Raw genomic sequence first — 21,212 nt, forward strand, 5'->3', positions numbered from 1 at the left:
ATTCATTGTTAATGGTACGTGAAGTTTTCAAATAATTACCTATTTCGTGAACACAAAGGGTTTTTCTGAAGTGTCTGCAAATGTTTCAATAGGAAACCCCGGAAATATGATTTTTTTTTTGGAGAGATTTTCTTATTGTTTTAGATGGGAAAGGAGAAAAGATCAGGAATAAGAACAAATCCTGCACTTAAGAGCAATTCAAAAAGGTTTTGCAAGCTTTTCGTCGCGGTTTCATTTATACTGTTTGTCTCCAATTAGAAACTTTCCCTTGTCTCCATTTGGATTAATTTGTTTCAAATAGAAACATTTTGCACTTGTGTGTTTTTCTTGTATTTAAGAAGTTTTCAAATTATATTTAAAGAACTGTCACTAAATAGTAACAATCTAGAAGAGTCAAGGAGCAAATTTATGTAATTCTCTTTAGAAAAAAATTGAACTTAAAGTGTTGAATCTTCTGTCAAAGTTAAAGCGTCTGGAAATGGTTTTGAATTAGAACATTTACCCTATCTTAATTTATTTGGCAAAAATACTGTATAAAACTTTTTTTCAGAACAAAGATAACAGTCTATAACAATTCTAACAAAATGCTTCTTTTTTTATCGAGTTTAATTAACTTTTCTTTAGTCAATTGATTTTCTCTTTCATGAGGAATTTACTTTAATTTTTGAAGTGATTTTTATGAGTTGTTTTTTATAATTTAATATTACGTTGTCATCCTCCTCTCTGCCTCTCATGCCAAAAATTTCATCTTTAATTTCCTTCTCCTTCACCATTCTCTTCTTTTGGATCACTTCTCAACCATCTCTTTTTCACCCTCCACCCTCATTGGCAATCTCATTTTTTTTTCTTTTCCTCCTGTTCTCTTCAATAAACCTCTCCCCCATCCTGAAATTCCTGGACTTTTTGATTCGTTGTCCCAATCTTTTATTTCTCTCCCATGTCCCCAATCTCTGGTCTTGCAATTGCAGAGTTCTATTACGGATGAACATAGACAAGCGTACAATAGTTTGGTGGAGAAGCCTACGGCAACTCTGTCCAAGCTGGACTTTATGAAAGCTTCCTTTGAGGCTGGGTCAGATGAGGATGGAGCAATTTGTGGGGATGGTGTAAAACACTCAACAACACTCCCACGAAATCTCATTCGGACAACTCTGGCTGGGAGGAGGGTGGGTGGGGGGAGTCTGGGAAGGACAAAAGAAACAGATTTTGCCGTTCCCAGTCATCCAGCTCCCCGACCAGAAGTCACAGATTCCAATCCTCTGAGAATTCTCCGAAATAAGAATTTCCCCATTGTTAGACCAAGGCTAAAGCACTTGCCAAGTGTTCAAGGGGATAACAATTCTGTGCCAATTGACGGAGAAGATCCGGGAATGTGTGAAAGTCCCAGTTACTTAGTGAACACCGAATACACATATCCGGAAAGGGATACCAATGATTCCAATCCAATTCCCTTGCCTCCCCGTGATCGCAATAAGATAATAACCACAAATGCCAAGCGTCATGTAAGGAAACATGCTCTAATAATCCCAGCTTCGGGTCTCCAGAGAACCCTCAATAAGGTGTCTCCAGGGTCAGAATTATCCACGCATGGAAGTGAAGTTAAAGTGAACAATGTCACAGATAACAATTACAATACAAATTCCCTGATCAAGAGATGCATGCAAGTGTCTAAGCTTCCGGATATTGATCAAACGGACGCTGGAGGCATATTAAAACGTCTCCCTAGGGCTTCCAATGGTCATGACCTAGCAGACACTCCCGGAATTCACGAAAGTATAAATATGTTTGCATGTGACAGTCCAAATGCCGATACAGCTTCCCTCCACTTCGAGTCGATCCTCGAGAGTGAGATTAATAAAGTGGGAGAGATGTCTTCACCAGATGTCGTAGATGGGTTCTCTTGTTTTGAGATCCAGAAAGATACCTACGACAAATACAGTTCAACCTTCGAAGGAGGTATAGGGAGTGATTCAGAATTGAGGAATCTGGATATGGAGCGCAAAAAGAGCGATTTCTCGGGGAGATTTGTTCAGAAAAATGAACTTGCTGACAATGCTCTATTTAATCGAGTGAGGGAATCTGTGAATTCTGCCACAAGTGCTCCCAGATTGGCCCCAAAAGCCATGCCAGAGAGCAGTGAGAGCTACACGACGTCCGATGAGGAACAAATGATGATGGGAGAGTCGCAGCTTCTGCAGGAAGCATCGAACTCAGTCAGTTGTGAGGATCTCCTGGAGTTCAGTGAGAGAAAGCCAAAAGGACGCGAAAGGGGAGCTGAATCTGATGAAGTGCGAATCATGATCAAAGTTTTAGGGAAGAAGGTAAGAAGAAAACATTGTTTCTTTCAGTTTCTAATTCCCTTAACAAGGTCCCAATCTAAAGCAGAAATTCCAGAAATCGTCGGAAAGTGGAAATTACTCAAGGAAAATGCATCAACTTTTTCCAGAACTTTCAGTTCAGTTTCCAAGCCTTTATCAATGGAGAAATCTTTATGTTCTTCGTTGAGATAAAGACCTTAACCACTGATGAAGGCTTGGAGACTGAACCGAAAGTTCTGGAAAAAGTTGATGCATTTTCTCTGAATGATTTCCATTTTCCGTCGATGTTTTCTCTAGAATAAAAGAACAAAATTTATAAATAAAAATTATTATGTAGCGTCCACCGCCGTCTTAATATTGCTAGCAAGCCTTAGAGCTAAACAATGGAAAAGTTAGCCCAAAAGTTGAAAAAAAGCAAGAATAATATTTTAAATGATCAGGAAATATTAAGTTTTTTTTTAACTCCAGATGAAGCTATTCTGAGTGATCTTATTCAGTAAATTTCTTCAAAAAGGCGTTGGAAAAGATCATTCAATCAAGATTTTTTTATTTTAGAATTTTTAAAATATTTTACTGATCAATATTTTATTTTATTGCTGTTTTTCAATAAAAAATAGTGAAAGTTCTAGCTTAGCAGAGTATTTAGCGAATTTTGTCGTCAAAGAATATTTTTACAATAGATACAGTTTTAAAAGCTCATGAGTTTAGAACATTTTCAGTTAAAATATTTAATGATATAAATTATTGAGTACACATTCCAGATAAAAATACAATTACACATTTCAGATAAGCGCTAAGCTTTTCAAAGGCTGTTTAACTTCCCAGAAGGTTAAATCTTGTGATATGGAATTGTATAAAAATGCTTAACCCATTTTAATGATATTCACAGCAAATGATAAGTTTTAACCCTTTGAGGACGAGAGGGTCAAAAATCGTGGGTCCAAAAAATCAATTTTTCTCACTTAGAGCAAACCGAAACTTTAGGCCCGTAAGAAAAAATTTGTTTTTTGGTTTAAAAAAAAAAACTACAGTCAGTCCACGCACTACACCACCGTCATTTTGTATTGAAAATTGAAATAAATAAAAAATATTTTGTGTTCCTCAAAACTTCTGTAATTAATAACCTTTGAAAACTTCACATTGATCACTTTATTTGAAAAATCAAAAAAAAAAAACCTCATGACAAATCCCGTTGATTTTGAGTGTTTCGGAAGATGCTACCCGCTTAATGGGTTAAGTGGATCACGAATACTAAAAAATATTATACAACAGTTATTTATTAATTTAAGTTCTTAATGGCTCTGGCACACATTTTAGGTCATGAAAATTTCATGTTATCGAAATTCACATTTCTTTTTTTTTAAGATATTTGCATATACAGTGGCGACAAAATAAATAGCACACCTTCAGCGATTTTCCTATTTTGATGTTTTATGATACAACATCAATATTTATACCTGATCATGCTTTATTTTTTAGATAATATAATGCCTATTATAAATAAAATAATTAAATATTATAAATATATATTATTATAAATAAAATAAATTATAAATATTATAAATAAATTATAATTATAAATAAATATTTATAAATTATGATATTATAAATAAAATAAATAATTTTTGATCATTTATAGGCATTAATGCCACAAATTTCCATTATACAAAGTTATGAGAACAGAAAAAATCATGTAAATAAAACCTTTTGTGCAGATATACGTACAGGCTATACATAAAAAAGTTTAGGATAACTAAGAAATTTTTTTGAATGAAGAAAAGACCATTTCTAGAGAATATTTTGCCATTCTTCGTATAGTAAAATTGAATTCTTTTGCTGCGGTACCAAAAATAAAGGAACAAATTGAACAAAAGTTGAAAAAGTAACTGATGTAAACATTACTGAAAACCAATTATGTAAAAATACCCGGTTTAGAAGTGTTGCCAGACGCGCAGAGTTGATATCCAAACGAAACTGTACTTGTTGTTTGATTTTTGTTAAACAACATATGCAAAAATACCTGTAATTCTGGAATAATATTCTTTGAACCGATGTATTCCTGTTTAATATCACAGGATATGACATAAAAAAAAAATTATTAGATGTCCCAAAAGTCAAGAAATTTGTCCTTGATACATAACTAAGAACGTATAACTTAGCGGTGGTAATTTTATAGTATAGGGTTACTTTTCGCGAAGTGGCGTATGGTCTGTATATGGAATATCAGGTAATATAAACAAATTTGTTTAGAAAGATATCTTTGGACAAAACATATACTTCAAGATCGAAAAGCATTTGCTTTTGGTTTTTAAGTTTTAATCAACATAATGATCCCAAACACACAGCCAAGAGCTTTTAAAACTGGTTCAATCAGAACAAAATTGACCTTCTGGGGTGGCCAGGACGGTCTAAGGACCTCAATCCTGTTGAATTTGAAGGAAAAGATTGACCACAAGATAAAACTCTCGAATGTGACTAATTTGAGATAAGTTTTAAGTAGATATCCACATTACATGAAATACAATCACGTTACAATAGTGTCAAATCCTGATTTCCTTAATGATCCTTCGTTGTCAAGCGCTCATTTTTCCAAAAGTTACTTAACTAAGTACTAATGAATCCAAATTTACTTTTCAAATAGAATTCATAAGTTGTTAATTGCAGTAGAAGCCGTAAATTATCACTTCTCATAGGGTGTGCTATTTATATTGTCCTCTTAATATGTGCCATTTCAAGAATTTTTTTACCGTACTAAATTTCTTGATAGAACTTTCAGGTTTTTTCTTCATATTAAAAATATAAAATTATATACAAGTTCATTGATTATTATTACTTTCATCATTAAATGCATAATTTTTCGAAAAACAAAGCATATATTACAGTGTCCGAAACTGTGCTATTTATCTTGTCGCCACTGTATATGCCTATCCTACACTTTCGGACTCTTCTTCTTCTTTTAAACGTTATTCAATTTAGTTGAATCTAATTTTTGACCTAAAGAATAGTATAGATTTATGCAAGTCTTTTGGGAAAGAAAGGAACGCGAACTTTAATTTCATGAAATAAATAATAAATTCATGAAATAAATCAGATGAGCCCCATCAGGGCTTACATAAGTATGCAAATGAACAAAAAAAAACGTTGCATTTCAAAAAGTTTGACGCCCGAATTTCTAATTCTCGGGTGACATTTCAATCCCAAATGCCCAAATTTGAGAGATAGGTCTACTGTAGAACAATTTCTCGGTTCCAAAGACTATTCTAAGTCTAATGTAAACTTTACTGGAGAAAAGTTTAAAGTTTGACAGCATAAATTATTTTTTTATTAATTTCACTTCAATTAGTAGGGGAAAGTGCTCATGCTCTGAACGGTCCCAAGCTTCATAATGACTAAATTTTTCCTATGTTTCTAAATAAATGTGAATCCACAATGTATTTTAAAAACAAGACACTTTCCCCTTGTTTTTAAAATACGGGTGTTACAAGTCACATTTATTGAGAAACATAGGAAAAATTTAGTCAATTTGAAGCTTGGGACCGTGCAAAGCATGGGCACTATTCCCCATACTTTCAGCTTTTGAAAGTTTTTTATCATTCTTACGCATTGAATATCTGCTGGTTAACGCTACTTTTAAGTTATTTACAGTAACATTGTGAGCAAAAAACTCAATATGGGCACGGTGCCTTTCAGTTTTCTTCTTGTAACTTTTGCATCTAAACCTAAGGTTTTTGCATTCAATGATACCAACTTTTTATACTATTGTAAGTAGACTTACAATAGTCTTCTTTGAAGCCTACGAAATGTAACAATGATATTGTAACAAATAACATACAGCCTGCAGAGGGACATTTGCATATTATAGTCCTGGAGGCTGGAATCAACGCTAAGACGGCGATGGACAAAAATAAAAAGACGAAATGAGATGAAAATAAATTGAATTGAAGTTCCCCCGGCCAGATTGGCTCAAGTTACCCGAAATGAGCTGGCCTTTGCTATAGTATCGTGAAAAATGTCCGTTCAAACCTAGCGCTCTTACCAATTGCACCACGATTCCCCCTACATAACGCTTAGATTTTTGAGGATTTAATTCCAAAATTTGGCATTCTGATTTTGCAGATCCCTCCGGAAATGTGCCTGGAAACGTTGGAGCTTGTAGACTGGGATGTCCACAAGGCTATCAAAATCATGAAATTGTCCAATATGTGCAATGTAACTGCACTTGGGATGTGCATGGAGCTTCTGCAGGAGAATGAATGGGACTTGCCACGGGCAGCTTTAAAACTATCCACGAGGAAATAAATTTTTTAGAAAGAAATAGAGGAAAACGCCAAGGAATACTCGCACCAAGTGGAAAATAAATTATACGGTAATCAAAATCGTACTTATTCGGTAATGTGTTGCTAATTGACGTAGTATTTTATACGAATGGAAATTTTAACTTTTATACAACTATTTTGTACGAAAAAAAATATGAAAATGATTTTTTATTTTTCTTCAATAAAGAAAATGTCGATCTAACAGAGAAAATTCTCTGAGTTATTGAAATGTAAGGGATTAGCGTTTGTGGAGAATGGCACGAAATATTCTGCGTCAAAACTGCATTTAATTAGCATCTTGCTAATCTCTCATCTTTCTGTGGGAGAGAAGCAACTTAATTGGTAGACATTTTAATCGTGAAACAAACAATTCATCTTGTCTCGTCTCGTGAGTTTGAGACTTTTGCAGTGAAGAGGCAAGGAAAAACGTATAGAGAAAATCTTCACTAGAGAGAACACAATCTTTTAGGACAAAGTGCAGTGGAGTCGGAAGTTCATCGTATTTCAAGTACAACTGCTTCTCAATTCTCCAAGTGGTTCATTTTGTATGTTTGTATGCGTGAAAAAGAGCGAAAATGCTCCAACTACCGAGCAATGTTCTCATATTACTCAATAACTAAATCAACAAGAACGATATGTTGTTCAATTGGTTTAGCTAGTGAATGGTTTAAGACGCGTATAGAAAAAGCCTTTGGGCAAAAAACCTTGAAGCAATATTTTGTTAATTGATCTGTTTGCAATAATTTATTTATGAGCCTGAATATGATGGCATCTGAGTCACAATACTTCTAAATTATGATATGTAGATATCTTTGACCCCAATGCCACCCCAAAAGAGGAAATTTAATTAGAAACACCCAGAAAGTTGATAATTTCCATATAAAATAAGGAAATTACAGATTAGTGAAGACAATGCTTCAACAGACAGATTATTACTGAAAATATTTATCATCTCGTTCAGATCATATTTCTCTTGGTATCTTTAAATATTTTGCTTTCAAAGCATTATTCATTGATTTTTTAATCAAAACTCGGTGCTCTTTTTCGCTGAATTTTATGTGTTTTTCATTCAAATTTTATGTCGAAATGGTTGAAATGAATTATACAGGTAAGTACTTTCCGTTAATCTTTACAGTGAGCACGAGAAAAAATGTCCCATCAATTTACTCGAGGAAAACTTGTTTTTTTTAGTTTTGAAAAAGAATATTTTTTGAAGTGGTAAAAATAACATTTATTTACAGTCAAGTGTGCTAATCCGGGCGCTTCTCTATCTGGATCGTTTATGACTAATCCACTTAAAGTAATATTTTTATTTTTATTTCCGTAAAATAGTCACTACAGTAACATAATATAACTATTCAAGTTTGAGAAAAAGCAAAAATAATAATTTTATTCATTAAATAAGTGAGTGTAATCGACTCATTTCAATCTTATTCCAGCTGGGTTCTTCACTAAAAAATTTTCTAGTCAGTGATATTTTCGCTAATGACAGTTGGTTGATTGAAAACATTTATTGTTTTTTTCCTTGTGAAAAAGGTATTTTAAACCCAAAGGTTTAATTAAAAGTGAATTAGCGAAAAGGCGACCCAGTTAGTGCATACTGACTTATTTCAGTATTAGCATTATTTTATAAATTTTCTTTAATATTTTTGATAATTTTTTTTATAGTATGTTTCTGAATGAAACAGTGAATAATTCTTTGGATTTAAAAGAAGTAAAAAGAATTTCATCAGTCCAAAAACAAGCGTTTAAGTAGCACTCTTCGGAAAGTGATCCAGTTACCCCACCTCACTATACAGCAGACTCTCTCAAATTCGGACATTTGGGACCGAAATGTCAACCGAATTAGAGAGAAATTCGGGCGTCAAGTTGTTTGAAATGTAACGACTTTTTGTTAATTTGCATACTCATATTGAGTTTACATGCTCATTGCTATTATAAATTGCATGAAAACCACTTAACAATGCAAAACCACATCAAAACTAAGACAAATTATGACAAATTTGAGCATATTTGCTTCATTTGATAATCATAATCGAACTTGAAAAATGTCAGCAAACTATTTTCGAATTTAACTGCCGCCCGAATTAAAAAGTAGCCCGACTGTCAGTCGGGCAGTCGACATTCTGACCACCAGCATGCAATTATCGTCCAGTGTGTATATACGTAGTTATTTTGTGTCCAGACCCTATTTCCCACCCATTACTTTGCAAACCTGAGGAAGGGGCCAACAAGCTCCGAAACGTTGTCCGAGTAATAAAGGAGGAGAAGGATCTAGGTTAAATCCGTGTTTTCTTGTTATTTTACAAAATATTTTTTCTGTGTATAATATCTATATAAGTCTCATCCTCTGAATTTAATATATAACTCTTAAGTATAATATTTAATTTAAAAAATCGCAGTGTTTACAACTACCCCATGTTTGAATGAAAACCGCTCTTGTTTCTTTGGAATTGTACAACTGTATAAATTGAAAAACTAAAAATTTATGGATTTATGGGACACAAAAGCGTCCGATATTCCGACTATCTGAAATTTGGAACATTTCCTCTAATTTATTTTTCTCTCGATACTTCAAGGATAATTAACGATTTCTTTATGCTAATTCACCTAACCGACTAATAAAATCCGAGTAGTTGATATCTGATTATCTATTTCCAACCGCTCCAGATATTATCGGAAGTTTTTCTACATAAATTTTCTGGATAATACTTAGTGACAAAATACAAAGACCATTTCGATCACTCAGAATAAGAAACGAATAACACGCAGTAGGTAAATTTTACAGGAGAGCGATTTGAAGTTGAGATTTTACATATAGAGTATAGGATTTTTTAGATTTAAAATCTTTATAACTTTGAAAACAATTATCTTTTAAGTAATAATATTCACAGGGAAGGTAGAGAATATAAAGAAGTATTCGAAAAGCGGATAAAACGATTTTTCTAAAACATCGAGTTGTTCAACTTATATTCTGAGTGGTCGATTTTACCACATGGTAAAATTTTAAGTTCTTATTTGTTTTTTTATTTTTTGAATGCTTGACCCGAGTGAAGTTAGATTGAAGTTACTATCTTCAACATAAAATTAGTATAAAGTTATGTGCCGGACACACTTAGGGGAAAGTGTTCATGCTTTGCACGGTTCCAAGCTTCATTAATGACCAAATTTTTCCTATGTTTCTCAATAAATGTGACTTGTAGCACCCGTATATTAAAAACTAGGAGAGTGTCCTGCTTTTAAAGTATATTGCGGAGTCACATTTATTCAGAAACATAGGAGAAATTTAGTCATTATGAAGCTTGGGACCGTGCAAACCATGGGCAATTTCCTCTAAAACTTAAGCCGAGAGACGGCTTAACGTAATTATAATTAAATAATGTTTAAACATTTCTAGGATTTTTATCAATTATTTAGTACGAAACTGATGGGAATTTAGTCTAATCATAATTTTGATTTTAATTACCTTAAGCCATCTCTCGGCTTGAGTTGTAAGTGTGTTCAACACGTCAGATATGCTTATATCGACCACCTTAAATTCCTTGAATCGACCGGTGGAAATATTTATTAATTTTATTTAAATTTGCAATAAAATATAGCGACTGGTTCATCATAGGGTCAATTAATTCATAAATAGTACGAATGAGTTGGAATTATATTGAAATAGCCCATAAAACAGAGGAAAATCATAAAAACGGAAGCGCGAAAGTAATTCTTGGATAAAAATTTGCAATTTCCAGCAAATTATGACATAGGTACTTCTTGATATACTTGACTTTTTCTTAATACAGATTACTAGAGAATTCAAATTTTAAGTCTAATTGCAGGTTCTTTGTTAGAGGAATGTAGGCATGGTTTGGACACAGTGAACTTTCAAACGATGCGAATTTTCTCTTTGTGACTCTTGGAAGTCTTCCCCTAATGCCTAATTGTTGCACCAATAAAAAAAGTGTTTCATTGAAAATCTAATCTAAAAGTTCATTTGCCAAAAAACTGTGGACTTCAACATAAACTATCAACATAACGAACGTACAGAGGTAATACGGTTTATTTTTCAAACTAATTAATAATAGTCCAATGGATCTGCAAGAAGCTTTGTAGTTTAAAAAAAAAGAAGTTTTGTTAAACGAACAAATAGATGCAATTAACAAACTCTCAACAAGATCCATTTGCCACCAATTTAAGAAAATTTTTCAATACTCTATATGGAAGAATATCCTTTTGACATACTCTTTTTGTTAATTTAACAAAACTCTTTTTTTTTCAAAAAAAAAACTTATTAACGCGACAAATCATCGCTCTAGCATAAATTTATTTCTAAATTAGGGTTATCACAATTTCTTTTTTTACATACTGACTAAATATCATCATTCTGTTATTAGAATTATTTAGAAGTACAGTGGGACCTTGATAGAGTCAAACCCCAATAGTCAATCTCCAATAGATTAAACAGCTATTTTTTTACTCTGCGCCTCTACGGACTTCCGATAGTGTCAACTTTTTTATTTTTGAACTAACAATATTCTTTATTATATGAATTAATATGTTTTTTTTTAAAGATTTTTTGGCAATGCGATAAAAGTCATCATTAACTTAATCTAACAGATACAGATTTATCGATACTATCGATTCGATAGTATCGAAAAGTTATCATTCCACCCCAGAAATCTGGCTTTCAGTAAAACCGATTTAGAAAATTTACCGTAAAACTAAAAACCCCCTTTATAAACTTGGGTGATTTGAATATTCAAATCGACCACTCAGAATATAAGTCGAACAACTCGATTTTTTACAAAAATCGTTTTATTCGCTTTTTCGATACTTCTTTCCGCCTTCCCTGTGGATATTATATTATTTCAAGATAATTATTTTCAAAGTTATAGAGATTTTACATTTAAAAAATCCTATAACTACTCTGCATGTCTCAGATTCAAAACGCTCTCCGGTAAAATTCACCTACTGCGAGTTATTCGTTTCTTATTCTGAGTGGTCGAAATCATCTCCTATCTGACTTTGTAAATTTTATATTCAAGTAAATTACAAAAAAAAAAAAATAAAACAAACTAATGAGAATTAGATAGATGGATAATTTATTTAATTAACAATGATTTAAGAGAGCAATAAAGTGTCAGTTTTGCGTAAGATCTTTTTACGTCTACTACCGTCTTCACATTAATAAAAGGGTTTCAGGAAAAAAAAGTGAAAACGGTAAAAACTATATTTTCGCGGATTGTACAAGTAATTCCAGTCAATACAAAATGTTAAAATTTATCAAAATTAAATCTTTTCTCTATTTCTTCTTAAAACTAATATTTAAAAGAAGCATAAAAGTGCTATAATTTATAGCGTTAGCGTATGGAATATACGGAATTCATATTATTATTTATTTTAATTAGGACCAGACTTAAGATTCAGTTATAATGTCTCTGGTAGAAAAGTCTAATTCATCTCTTTCTAAACACAGTGATCATCACGATTTTAACAGTGTTCTTATCAATCTTGAGACTACTTGAAGGTTTTCTTCTGAAACATCAGGTTCATTGAACGAGACATCCCACACGGACAGCTATTCTAGGCTACTCTGTACAAATCCCCATAGAGTCTGTGAATTATTTTCTTCAAAAATCCAATCTTCTATAGCTTTTAGTACGCGTAGAAAATTCTTGAGCGCGCAATCCACATTCCGCTTTCGTTCTCAACGGCACGAAGCGCGAAAGAAGCATTGAGTGGTGTTGGCGGGAGAGCGAGAACGCCTCTGGCGATCAGTCCGCTGAGGAGTTTGTGGGGCAGAGGACGCGGCTGTGGCATTGATAACGGGCTCCGAACGCGACCACCTGACCTCCCACCTGAGACTCGATCGCCACCGAACTATTCCATTTGGCCAGTCATTCGCCAGCATTCAATGGACACACTCTGCACGCTAGCCGCGCACCCGCGGAACAGTATCATCCCATTGTCATCGCGTGTCCGATGAATTGGCGTCTCTCGCAAGTTTTGCCTGGTGAAATTGATTTGGTTGTTGTGTGGGAATTTTCCTTGACTGGAAGTATTCCCCAAGTGTGGGATTTGCATGTGAATAACAGTGGATTTGTGTGAGTGGAGAATAAAATGACACAGGTGAAAATGGATACGAAGAGTGTGAGACAGCGGTCTGGTGTGGAATCACCACAGAAGAATGGCCATAAGTTTCGTCATGTAAGTTCTATTGGGAATTTCAAAGGTCGCCCCCCTTTGGAACGAAGTGGTTCGATGCACAGCCAATTGATAAGCGCCTTTGGCCATGTGAAAACATCCAACTTTTCACTATCGGGAGGTCGAATCAATCAGTGGCTAAGATTACTGCCTCCCAAGTGTCAATTCTTATCTCCACCCAACATGCCACCCAGATGTGATCATCCATCTCATTACCAAAAAAAAATTCTTCCAGGATTTTTCCGACAATCGAACTACCACAGATGAAGAGGAAGAGGAGGAACCACTTCCTGGTTCTACTAGAAATTTCCCCATCACCAAAGAACTACCCCAGGGTACAGATAAAGTGCCCGAGATGCTGAAACATCTTCTAATAAGACTCCCACAGAAGTATTAAAATTATCTCAAAAAGCAATAAAAAAAAAATCTACTTTATCAGAGATAAGAGCTTCAATCTTTCTTCCAGATGGCGAAATGCTCTCGTACGATCAATTTTTGGCTTTGTCATGATCTCACTCTTCTCCCTGATCATCTATCTAGGACCCATAGGGCTCATTGTTTTGGTAAGTTGCATTTTGCAAATATATCCCAACGTTCCCATCGCAATAGCATGTAAAAATGCCCCTCAGACGTCCGGATATTTCATTGCTATACTTATTTCGCGCTATTTTTTTTTCCAAGTTCATCCGACGATATCACCCAAAATCTTGCAGCAATTTCACCGCAAACACGCGCCTTGAGCAATAACAGTAACAGTGGCGGGCAAATTTTTGAAAACACCACTCCCCTTATCAATTAATTCTCACATTAAACCCAGGAAAACACATTTTTGCTTCCTTTGAATTTTTTTTTGCCGGAGCAATACAAATGAATCACAGTGCTTATTTAAGAAATTAAAAAGTTAATCAGTTCAGTGTACAATATAATTTTTGTTTAATTTAAATGGCAATGAAGCTCTTTTAGTGCGCTAATGGTTTAAGTTTGCAAATTGTAGACTTTGTATTACAAGCAACTGATAATAAACTCAAAAAAAAAATCGATCAGAAGCGTGAATCAGTAATGTTATTATTGACAATGGTTGATCAGTAGCAATGACCACGGGCAAAATACAGAATTTCAGAACATTATCTGATATATTTCGAATCACGAGTTTACGAAAAATTCGGTACAATTCGTAAATCTAAAGAAGTGGGGTAGTTTCACACATACCGTTAGCAGTCAGGTACGTCCTGTAAATGAATACTTTATCCTGATTTTTTTACTAACTTTAAAGTATTGACACTTTGAAATCTCATTTGATGAAATGATTCAGGAAAATCTTAGACTTTATGTTATGAGACAGCTTGAACTTAGAACCATGAAATGCTGTAATTTTCTTACATAGGTTTTCCTTGATTTTATACGTTTTATTCAAATTACAACTATTTTCTGGTATTGATTTTCATAAGACAATTCTTAAAACTAATTGCAACGCAGCAAAAATAATTTGTTTCACGCAACATTATAACAGCAATTAAAATGTTCTAAGCTAAACCTTTTTTCATAATTTCAAGAATGATTCGATGCTCTGTCAATATATGGATTTCGGACAAAGTAACACGAATTATCGGAATAAATTTATAGACCTGCGGAAAAAGCTAACATTCTTAGAGATATTGTACTATTGACAAAGAAGAAGTAGTTTTAGGTTAGAATCCCCACACTGAGAAAAAAAGAGGGTGCGATTAACATTTTATCCTCAGAAATTTAACACTTTTTAGGTGTAAATCTATATCCTCATTTTTTAATGTTAATTTTACATCTTATTAAGGGTAAAATTAACATGAAAAGGATACCTTTAACCCCTAATACACCTCAAAAGGGTAAAATTTACACCGATTTTGGATCAATACTGCAGGGTAAAATTAACATTTCCGGAATGTTATTTTACCTTTTTCGGATTTCTCTCAATGTATGTTTTTACCAGAATTTAAGATTTTTTTTACACAGAAAAAATATTTCGTAAAATTGTTCGAACTGGGGCCTTACGGAATGCTTGTAAAATATGTAAATCATAACCCACTAAAAAGTTCGTAAAAATTTGTACATTTCCGCAAACTAGAATTGAAACATTTGCTAGTTAATTATTCTTGATCTGACAAATATTTACAAACTCTTTGCATGTGTACGAACATTTTCGATCAGATGTTTGTAAAAGAGCAAAATATGCTTTTAATCATGTTACCAAAAATGTTTGTGAAAAAAGTACAAACTTTTACGAACTTTGTTATGAGTTATACAGTCTTCAGAGGTGAGCAAAAACTGTTTGAAACCGAACAAACATCAAATGATAATTCTACGTCAATGGGCAAAACACTACTTGGACAAACAAACAAGCTCATTTTGACGTCTATTCGGTTTCAAACGGTTCTTGCTCATCTCTGGTCTAGAGCATTTCGTTTAAGTTCTCAGTGGAAATTCACAAACGTTTACGAACGATTTTACAATTTTTTTTTTGTGTAGAGGAACAATGGAAATCGCTAAAGTCATTCTCTATTTCTCTTGGGTGTGATTCTTTATTTCTATGAATTGAATTATTTTTATTAAGATTATGTCAAGCGTAACCTAAAACCAATATATTTTGTAGACCAGTATACTAGTGTGTTTCAACTGTGAGGTGGCTGAACGACCCTCTCTGTAGTATAAAATCGGAAAAATTTTCTACAGAGAGGGTAATTCAGCCACCTCTAAACAGCGTTTGATCATATGGTCGTCGAAGAAAAACTTTCTTGACTCATCAAATACAGCACCCTGAAAATAGTGCCAAATTTTTTTTTCCTTATTAATAATATTAAAATTTAAAAATTTAATTAATTTTTATCACAACTCTGTAGCACTTCCATTTTTTTCGTCTTGTTAAGCATCTGATTGTATACTTTTTGTTCTAAACATATCTGTCTTTTTATATTAAAAATGTATAATATTGTATAGTCTCAACTTGTTGCATTCAACCGAGGCATTAACCAAATAAATCTTCTATTCTATTCTATTATATTCTTATTGAAACTCCCTACAGTATACTAAAGATAACCAAAACGTATACATTAAAAAAAAGCATTAAAATTATAAAGAAAAAGAACTCAAAATAATAGATACTAATTTGAATGATTTAACATATCGTCGGTTGGATCAACAACTGTGCTAACTACATTTTCTTTTGTAGTGTCTGCTTTCGTTATAAATGACGCACCGCTGTGTAGCATTTGCAACGAATGCAGGCAAAAAGAAGATGCAATTATCACAGTTGCTGATCCAACCGACGATATCTAGAAATAAAACAGCTAAATACTTTCTTCTAGAAAGAAAAAAATCTTCATTTGTCTCTGAAATAGCAAAATAATTAAATGAATGGACAAAGAAATCATGTTACTTTAACTAGATCAGGCTACTTCGCTTATCCGGGGACTCTTTGTCTGAATGACATAACAGTCCGTGCGGCAGTTAAAGTTTTAATTTTTTTTTTTTTAACATTATTCACTTTTTTCGAGAATTTTTGTCAAAGCAAATGTTCCTAATTCTACTGTGATTCTTTCTTACTGTGACTTTTTTGGAGCGTGTGCACATTTAGAGAGAATTTCGATTTGATCAGGCTAAGACTCACGCCACAAACTTCCTGCATATCCAAAAAATCCTTGGAATTTATAGTAAATATGTGAATATAAAATAAAATAATACAATATGTTGACTAGTCAGCAGTTCTCGCACAAAAAGTGCTAGCCAAATTAATCGAAATGGCATTGACTCACGAGTATCGTTTTAAGGTTAGCAGGATTCAGATGAAAATATAGGGTAAGTGTGCCAAATTTCGGCATACATGCCAGCGCCAAAGTCTCAAGTTTGAAATGTAATATTTTTAATACAAATTGATTTTTTTATAATTCTTCTTAAGAAGTGTTGCTTGGAACCTTGTAGATGTAGACAGTCCATCGTCAATTAATCATTATTAATAAATTTTAAAATGAATAAAAATTGGTGGCCTATTTCGGCCACCTTCATTCTCATAGTTCCTTGTCGTTCTGGAATTCTTCCAATGTCTTTTTCACATCATTTAGTTTGTCGAAGTGACATTTCTTGTTATTTTTTGCATTGTATAATCTCAGAGTATGCAAAAACTAAAAATTCATGGAAGTTCGAAGAACAAAAAAGTGGTCGGAATTGCAAGCTAGACGATATTTGGTACACTGATATATTTTCAAGTGAATTGAAATCGGTGCTCGCTAGGATGAGTATGTAGATGATCAAAAAATTGTTGCATTTCATACCGTTTAACGCTAGAATTTTTCTGTCCGGGTGAAAGTTCGGTTCTAAATGCCCGATTTTGAGAGACTATACTGTAATTACATTTCTTTTCATTGCTGTCAACAAGTTAAATAGCAAGTAAAATTGTGTTGATGAAAAAATGGCTTTTTAGTCCAAGTCTCAACTATTAATTAAAGTTAAATTAAAGTAGCTAAAATACACAATTGTACTATAATTGCATGTTAAATCTTCTTGTGAATTACAAACATTTTTGTTTCAAAATAATGTCTCCTTTTTACATAGAATCGTTATTTCTTTTAAAAAAATTCTTCTCTTCTCATTACGTTGATAACTTTGTATTTGTTTTTGTATAATGTGCAAAATTTATGTAAATTAATCCATTTTATACCCTTGTCCTTAACCTGTTTAACGGTACTGTGATTTTTTGATGGAAATATTCCAGACCACGCAGCCACAACGTAAAATAATATAACTCACCCAGAAAGAGCCTCAACACTAATTTTAGATTTTCTATGAGCGTTTTTATCAGGCAAACAAATGCACTTCATTGAGGGAATCTGATTAATCAGGGGCATTAATTGATTTTACAGCCCACACTAAGTAATATTGATGAAGGCATTTTTTATACCAGGAGCTTGTGAGCCCTATATCGTGGACTAATTTATGGGGGAGTTTTTCGCGATAGCATAATTTATGCTTTCGTCATTTTGACGCGAAAAAAATTTCTCAATGAAAAATTCCAATTACAAAATCGGATATTGAATACCTTTGAATCTCTCTTACATTTTTGTGTCTGGGAATTTTCCAGTGGAGTTTTCACTTTCTATAAAAAATTAATGCTTCATGGATTTTATTGTAGATTCTGGCCATTCAGGTGAAGTGTTTCCAAGAGATCATCTCTATTGGCCATTCAGTGTACAGAATTCACGGATTGCCGTGGTTCCGGAGTCTCTCATGGTATTTTCTCCTCACCACAAACTACTTCTTCTACGGAGAAAATGTTCTTGACTTCTTCGGAGTGCTAGTGGACAAAGTAGAGTACTTGCACTTCCTGGTCAAGTATCATAGATTTCTCTCCTTCAGTCTCTACTGCGGAGGCTTCATCTGGTTTGTACTGTCACTCGTGAAAAAGTACTACCTGAAGCAGTTTTCACTGTTTGCATGGACACACGTTGCCCTGTTGATTGTCGTCACGCAGAGTTATTTCATCATTCAGAATGTCTTCCAGGTAGGTTTTAAAGGTTTTAAATTTTGATTGATCGATTAGATCGAGAGGAAATACGTGTCAATATTATTCAAAATACCCTAAATTCTTAATTTAGGGCCTCATCTGGTTCCTAACGCCAGTCTCCATGATCATATGCAATGACCTGATGGCGTACTTCTTCGGGCTGTTCTTCGGCCGAACTCCTTTGATAAAATTGAGCCCCAAGAAAACATGGGAAGGATTTATCGGTGGTGGAATAGCAACTGTGGCCTTTGGAGCTGTACTGTCGTGGTGTCTCTGCCATTCCAGCTACTTCACATGTCCCGTGGAATACGACGAAACTCTAGGCAGGATTGTGGTGACCACCTGCAAGCCCAGTTACCTCTTCCGACCACAAGAATTAGAAGCCTTTGGCTGGACCTTCACTGTCTTTCCCTTTATGATACACTCCCTCTGGCTGAGCCTTTTTAGTGCTGTTATCGGACCCTTTGGAGGCTTCTTCGCCTCAGGCTTCAAACGTGCCTTCAAGATCAAAGACTTTGGAGATGTAATTCCCGGACATGGAGGCATTATGGATCGTTTTGATTGTCAGTTTCTCATGGCAACATTCGTTAATGTATACATCTCCAGTTTCATTCGGACAGCGTCTCCAGCCAAGCTCTTAGCTCAAGTCTTCACATTGAAACCCGATCAGCAATTGCAATTCTACCATACACTCAAGGATCACCTGGAGAATTTGGGAGTTCTGTAAAAGCATAAACCACCTTACGTATTATATATTGTTATATGTCACAGGAAATGTTATATATATTAATTATCCTGAAGTAGGAGTTATATTGTAAGGAATTTATGAAATTCCTCAAGGTCTTCCAATATATAGATTTGTAAATAAAATATTTCATAATGTTTGTGACTGTTTTTTTTTTTAAGTTTCGTGTCAGCATGACGATTAAGTTCAAAATCATAACAGAAATTATTTTGAGCATGACTTAAAAAATTTAAACTAAGTTCTTGGACTTTATCCAAAGACGCCTCTCAATCCGCGCATTTTCCCGCGAAAAATTTTCCATTCTTTGATTAATGTAAAACACATTGACATAGAACTCATATGATATTGCATAGCACTTTTATAATGCCAGAGTGACATAGTAACTCAAGTTGCACGCATTTCAAGGTCACCTGTAAAGAAACTTAGCTACTAAAGCGTGAAATCGAATGAATTTCCTCATGAAAAAACGGCTCTCAAATCTTAGTTGCAGTAGATAAAAAAAAACCTAATGCAGATTTGGAAACGCCATTTTACTGTGATTCTTTTAAACCATTTCTTTGCTTTATTCCAATGGCTGGTTAGCAAACTCCCGCACCTTCTTCTTAATTCCCCTCATCAGATTCTTGACAAGCTCTTCTCTACGGGCTCTGACGACGTCTTTCCATTTTTGCTTGAAATCAGGCAAACTTTTGGCTGGTTTAGCCTTTTTCCTGAGATCCTCCTTCAAAATTCGCCAATAGTTTTCAATAGGACGCAGTTCCGGTGTGTTGGGCGGATTAAACTCTTTCTGCACATAAATGACTCTATTGTCGTTGAACTACGCAATCGTATCCTTATGCCGAAAATAGACACAGGCTGATCCTGGAGAATACTCAGCTCAAAAAATTTGGCGGTAAAGGTTCAGCCCAAACTATCATACACTGAGGATTTAGGATCAAGGACTAGCGTTTTCATTGTAAATTTCTATTAAATCTCCACACTTTGATTGCTGAAAGGCTTCTCAAATGCAACATCAATGAATTTTTCGTACAGTAAAGAGTACTCTGATCTTCTCTTTACTCCAATCATAATGCTTTTTCAGATTTTGCCATATTGCGTACCATTACTCTCCATGTTTTTTCACCCAATTGACATTTCGAAAAGCACCCAAAACCCCCAAAGTGAAGATTTTTATTTTCAGCACTGTATCCACTGTATCTTTTCATCCCCGTAATTTCACAAGACTTCATGAATTTAGAAGATCAGCCTGATCCTCCAAATTATGAGCTGATCCCTGAATGTATTGACACCAATTCTCATTTTTCGGGCTAATCCCTAAGCCGATCCCTGTGTCTATTTTAGGCTTTAGCGTAGTGGCTTGATGATAGATCTGGCCAAAACAATGGTGGAATATCATGGCTTCGATAGAGCGGCAGAAGACGCTTCTTGAGACAGTCTTCGATGTAAATCTCTTTGTTCATGATCCCGGTCATGAAAAATTCTTGACTTAAAAGACCACACGAGCAAATTGCCATCCAAACCAAGTATTTTTTCGGGAACTTGGTGTAGTTCTTGTATCGATACTTGCTGTGTACATCTGTGTGAGTCTTTGCCGTATAGTATTGTTGTCCAAGCAATTGGTGGAAGTCGGCTTTCACGATGGTTTCGTCGTCCATTAAAACACTCTTTCTAAACATTTAAGAAGGTGAACATTTAGCTTTCTGGACCTTGTTTTGGCGGACTGTCGTTGCTTATCTGTACGATGAGGTGCAGGTTGGGCTTTATAAGTCACTAAATCATTCTTTTTCTTAATTTTATGAACTAGGTAGTGTGAAATACCCGTCTTTTTGGCCACATCTCGGAGGGATAGAGAAGGGTTCCTCTTAAAGTACCCCAGCACCCTTTTCTCCATGTCACGGTTTTGAATTCCAGGCTTCCTACCACCAGCTTGCTTTCGGTGAGTTTTCCTATTTCCGCATAAGTCGCATTTGGACTTTGTAGGTAAATGTCAATTATTGGTTGTCGGATTCTCTATATCTTCTTAAGATATCTCAACCAAAAATCAATATTTTTTAACGAAAGTGGTGTCAAAATAAAACTAATGAAATGCACTAAAAATGACAACTGACAAA

At 34.2% G+C, this 21,212-nt stretch overlaps 2 protein-coding genes across 3 annotated transcripts in view; both read left to right on the forward strand.

The window, feature by feature from the left end:
- The window catches only part of LOC129802607 (activated Cdc42 kinase-like), a 47,289-nt gene extending 40,444 nt beyond the window's left edge, over positions 1-6,845 (forward strand). For both annotated transcript variants that reach the window (XM_055848572.1, XM_055848571.1), the window contains exons 7-8: positions 969-2,321; positions 6,435-6,845. In XM_055848572.1, the coding sequence (XP_055704547.1) occupies positions 969-2,321; positions 6,435-6,617 (1,536 nt within the window). In that variant the 3' untranslated portion in view covers positions 6,618-6,845. The remainder of the gene's footprint in view (positions 1-968; positions 2,322-6,434) is intronic.
- Positions 6,846-12,012: 5,167 nt separating this feature from the next.
- LOC129802609 (phosphatidate cytidylyltransferase, photoreceptor-specific-like) lies at positions 12,013-19,240 on the forward strand. Its single transcript, XM_055848574.1, has 5 exons — positions 12,013-12,829; positions 13,062-13,216; positions 13,293-13,389; positions 17,985-18,353; positions 18,448-19,240. Exons 1-5 carry the CDS (start codon positions 12,743-12,745, stop codon positions 19,081-19,083), a joined length of 1,344 nt encoding a protein of 447 aa, XP_055704549.1. The 5' UTR covers positions 12,013-12,742; the 3' UTR covers positions 19,084-19,240.
- The last annotated feature ends 1,972 nt before the right edge of the window (positions 19,241-21,212 follow it).

Source organism: Phlebotomus papatasi, chromosome 2 (assembly GCF_024763615.1).
Source record: "Phlebotomus papatasi isolate M1 chromosome 2, Ppap_2.1, whole genome shotgun sequence".
Lineage (NCBI taxonomy): Eukaryota > Metazoa > Arthropoda > Insecta > Diptera > Psychodidae > Phlebotomus > Phlebotomus papatasi.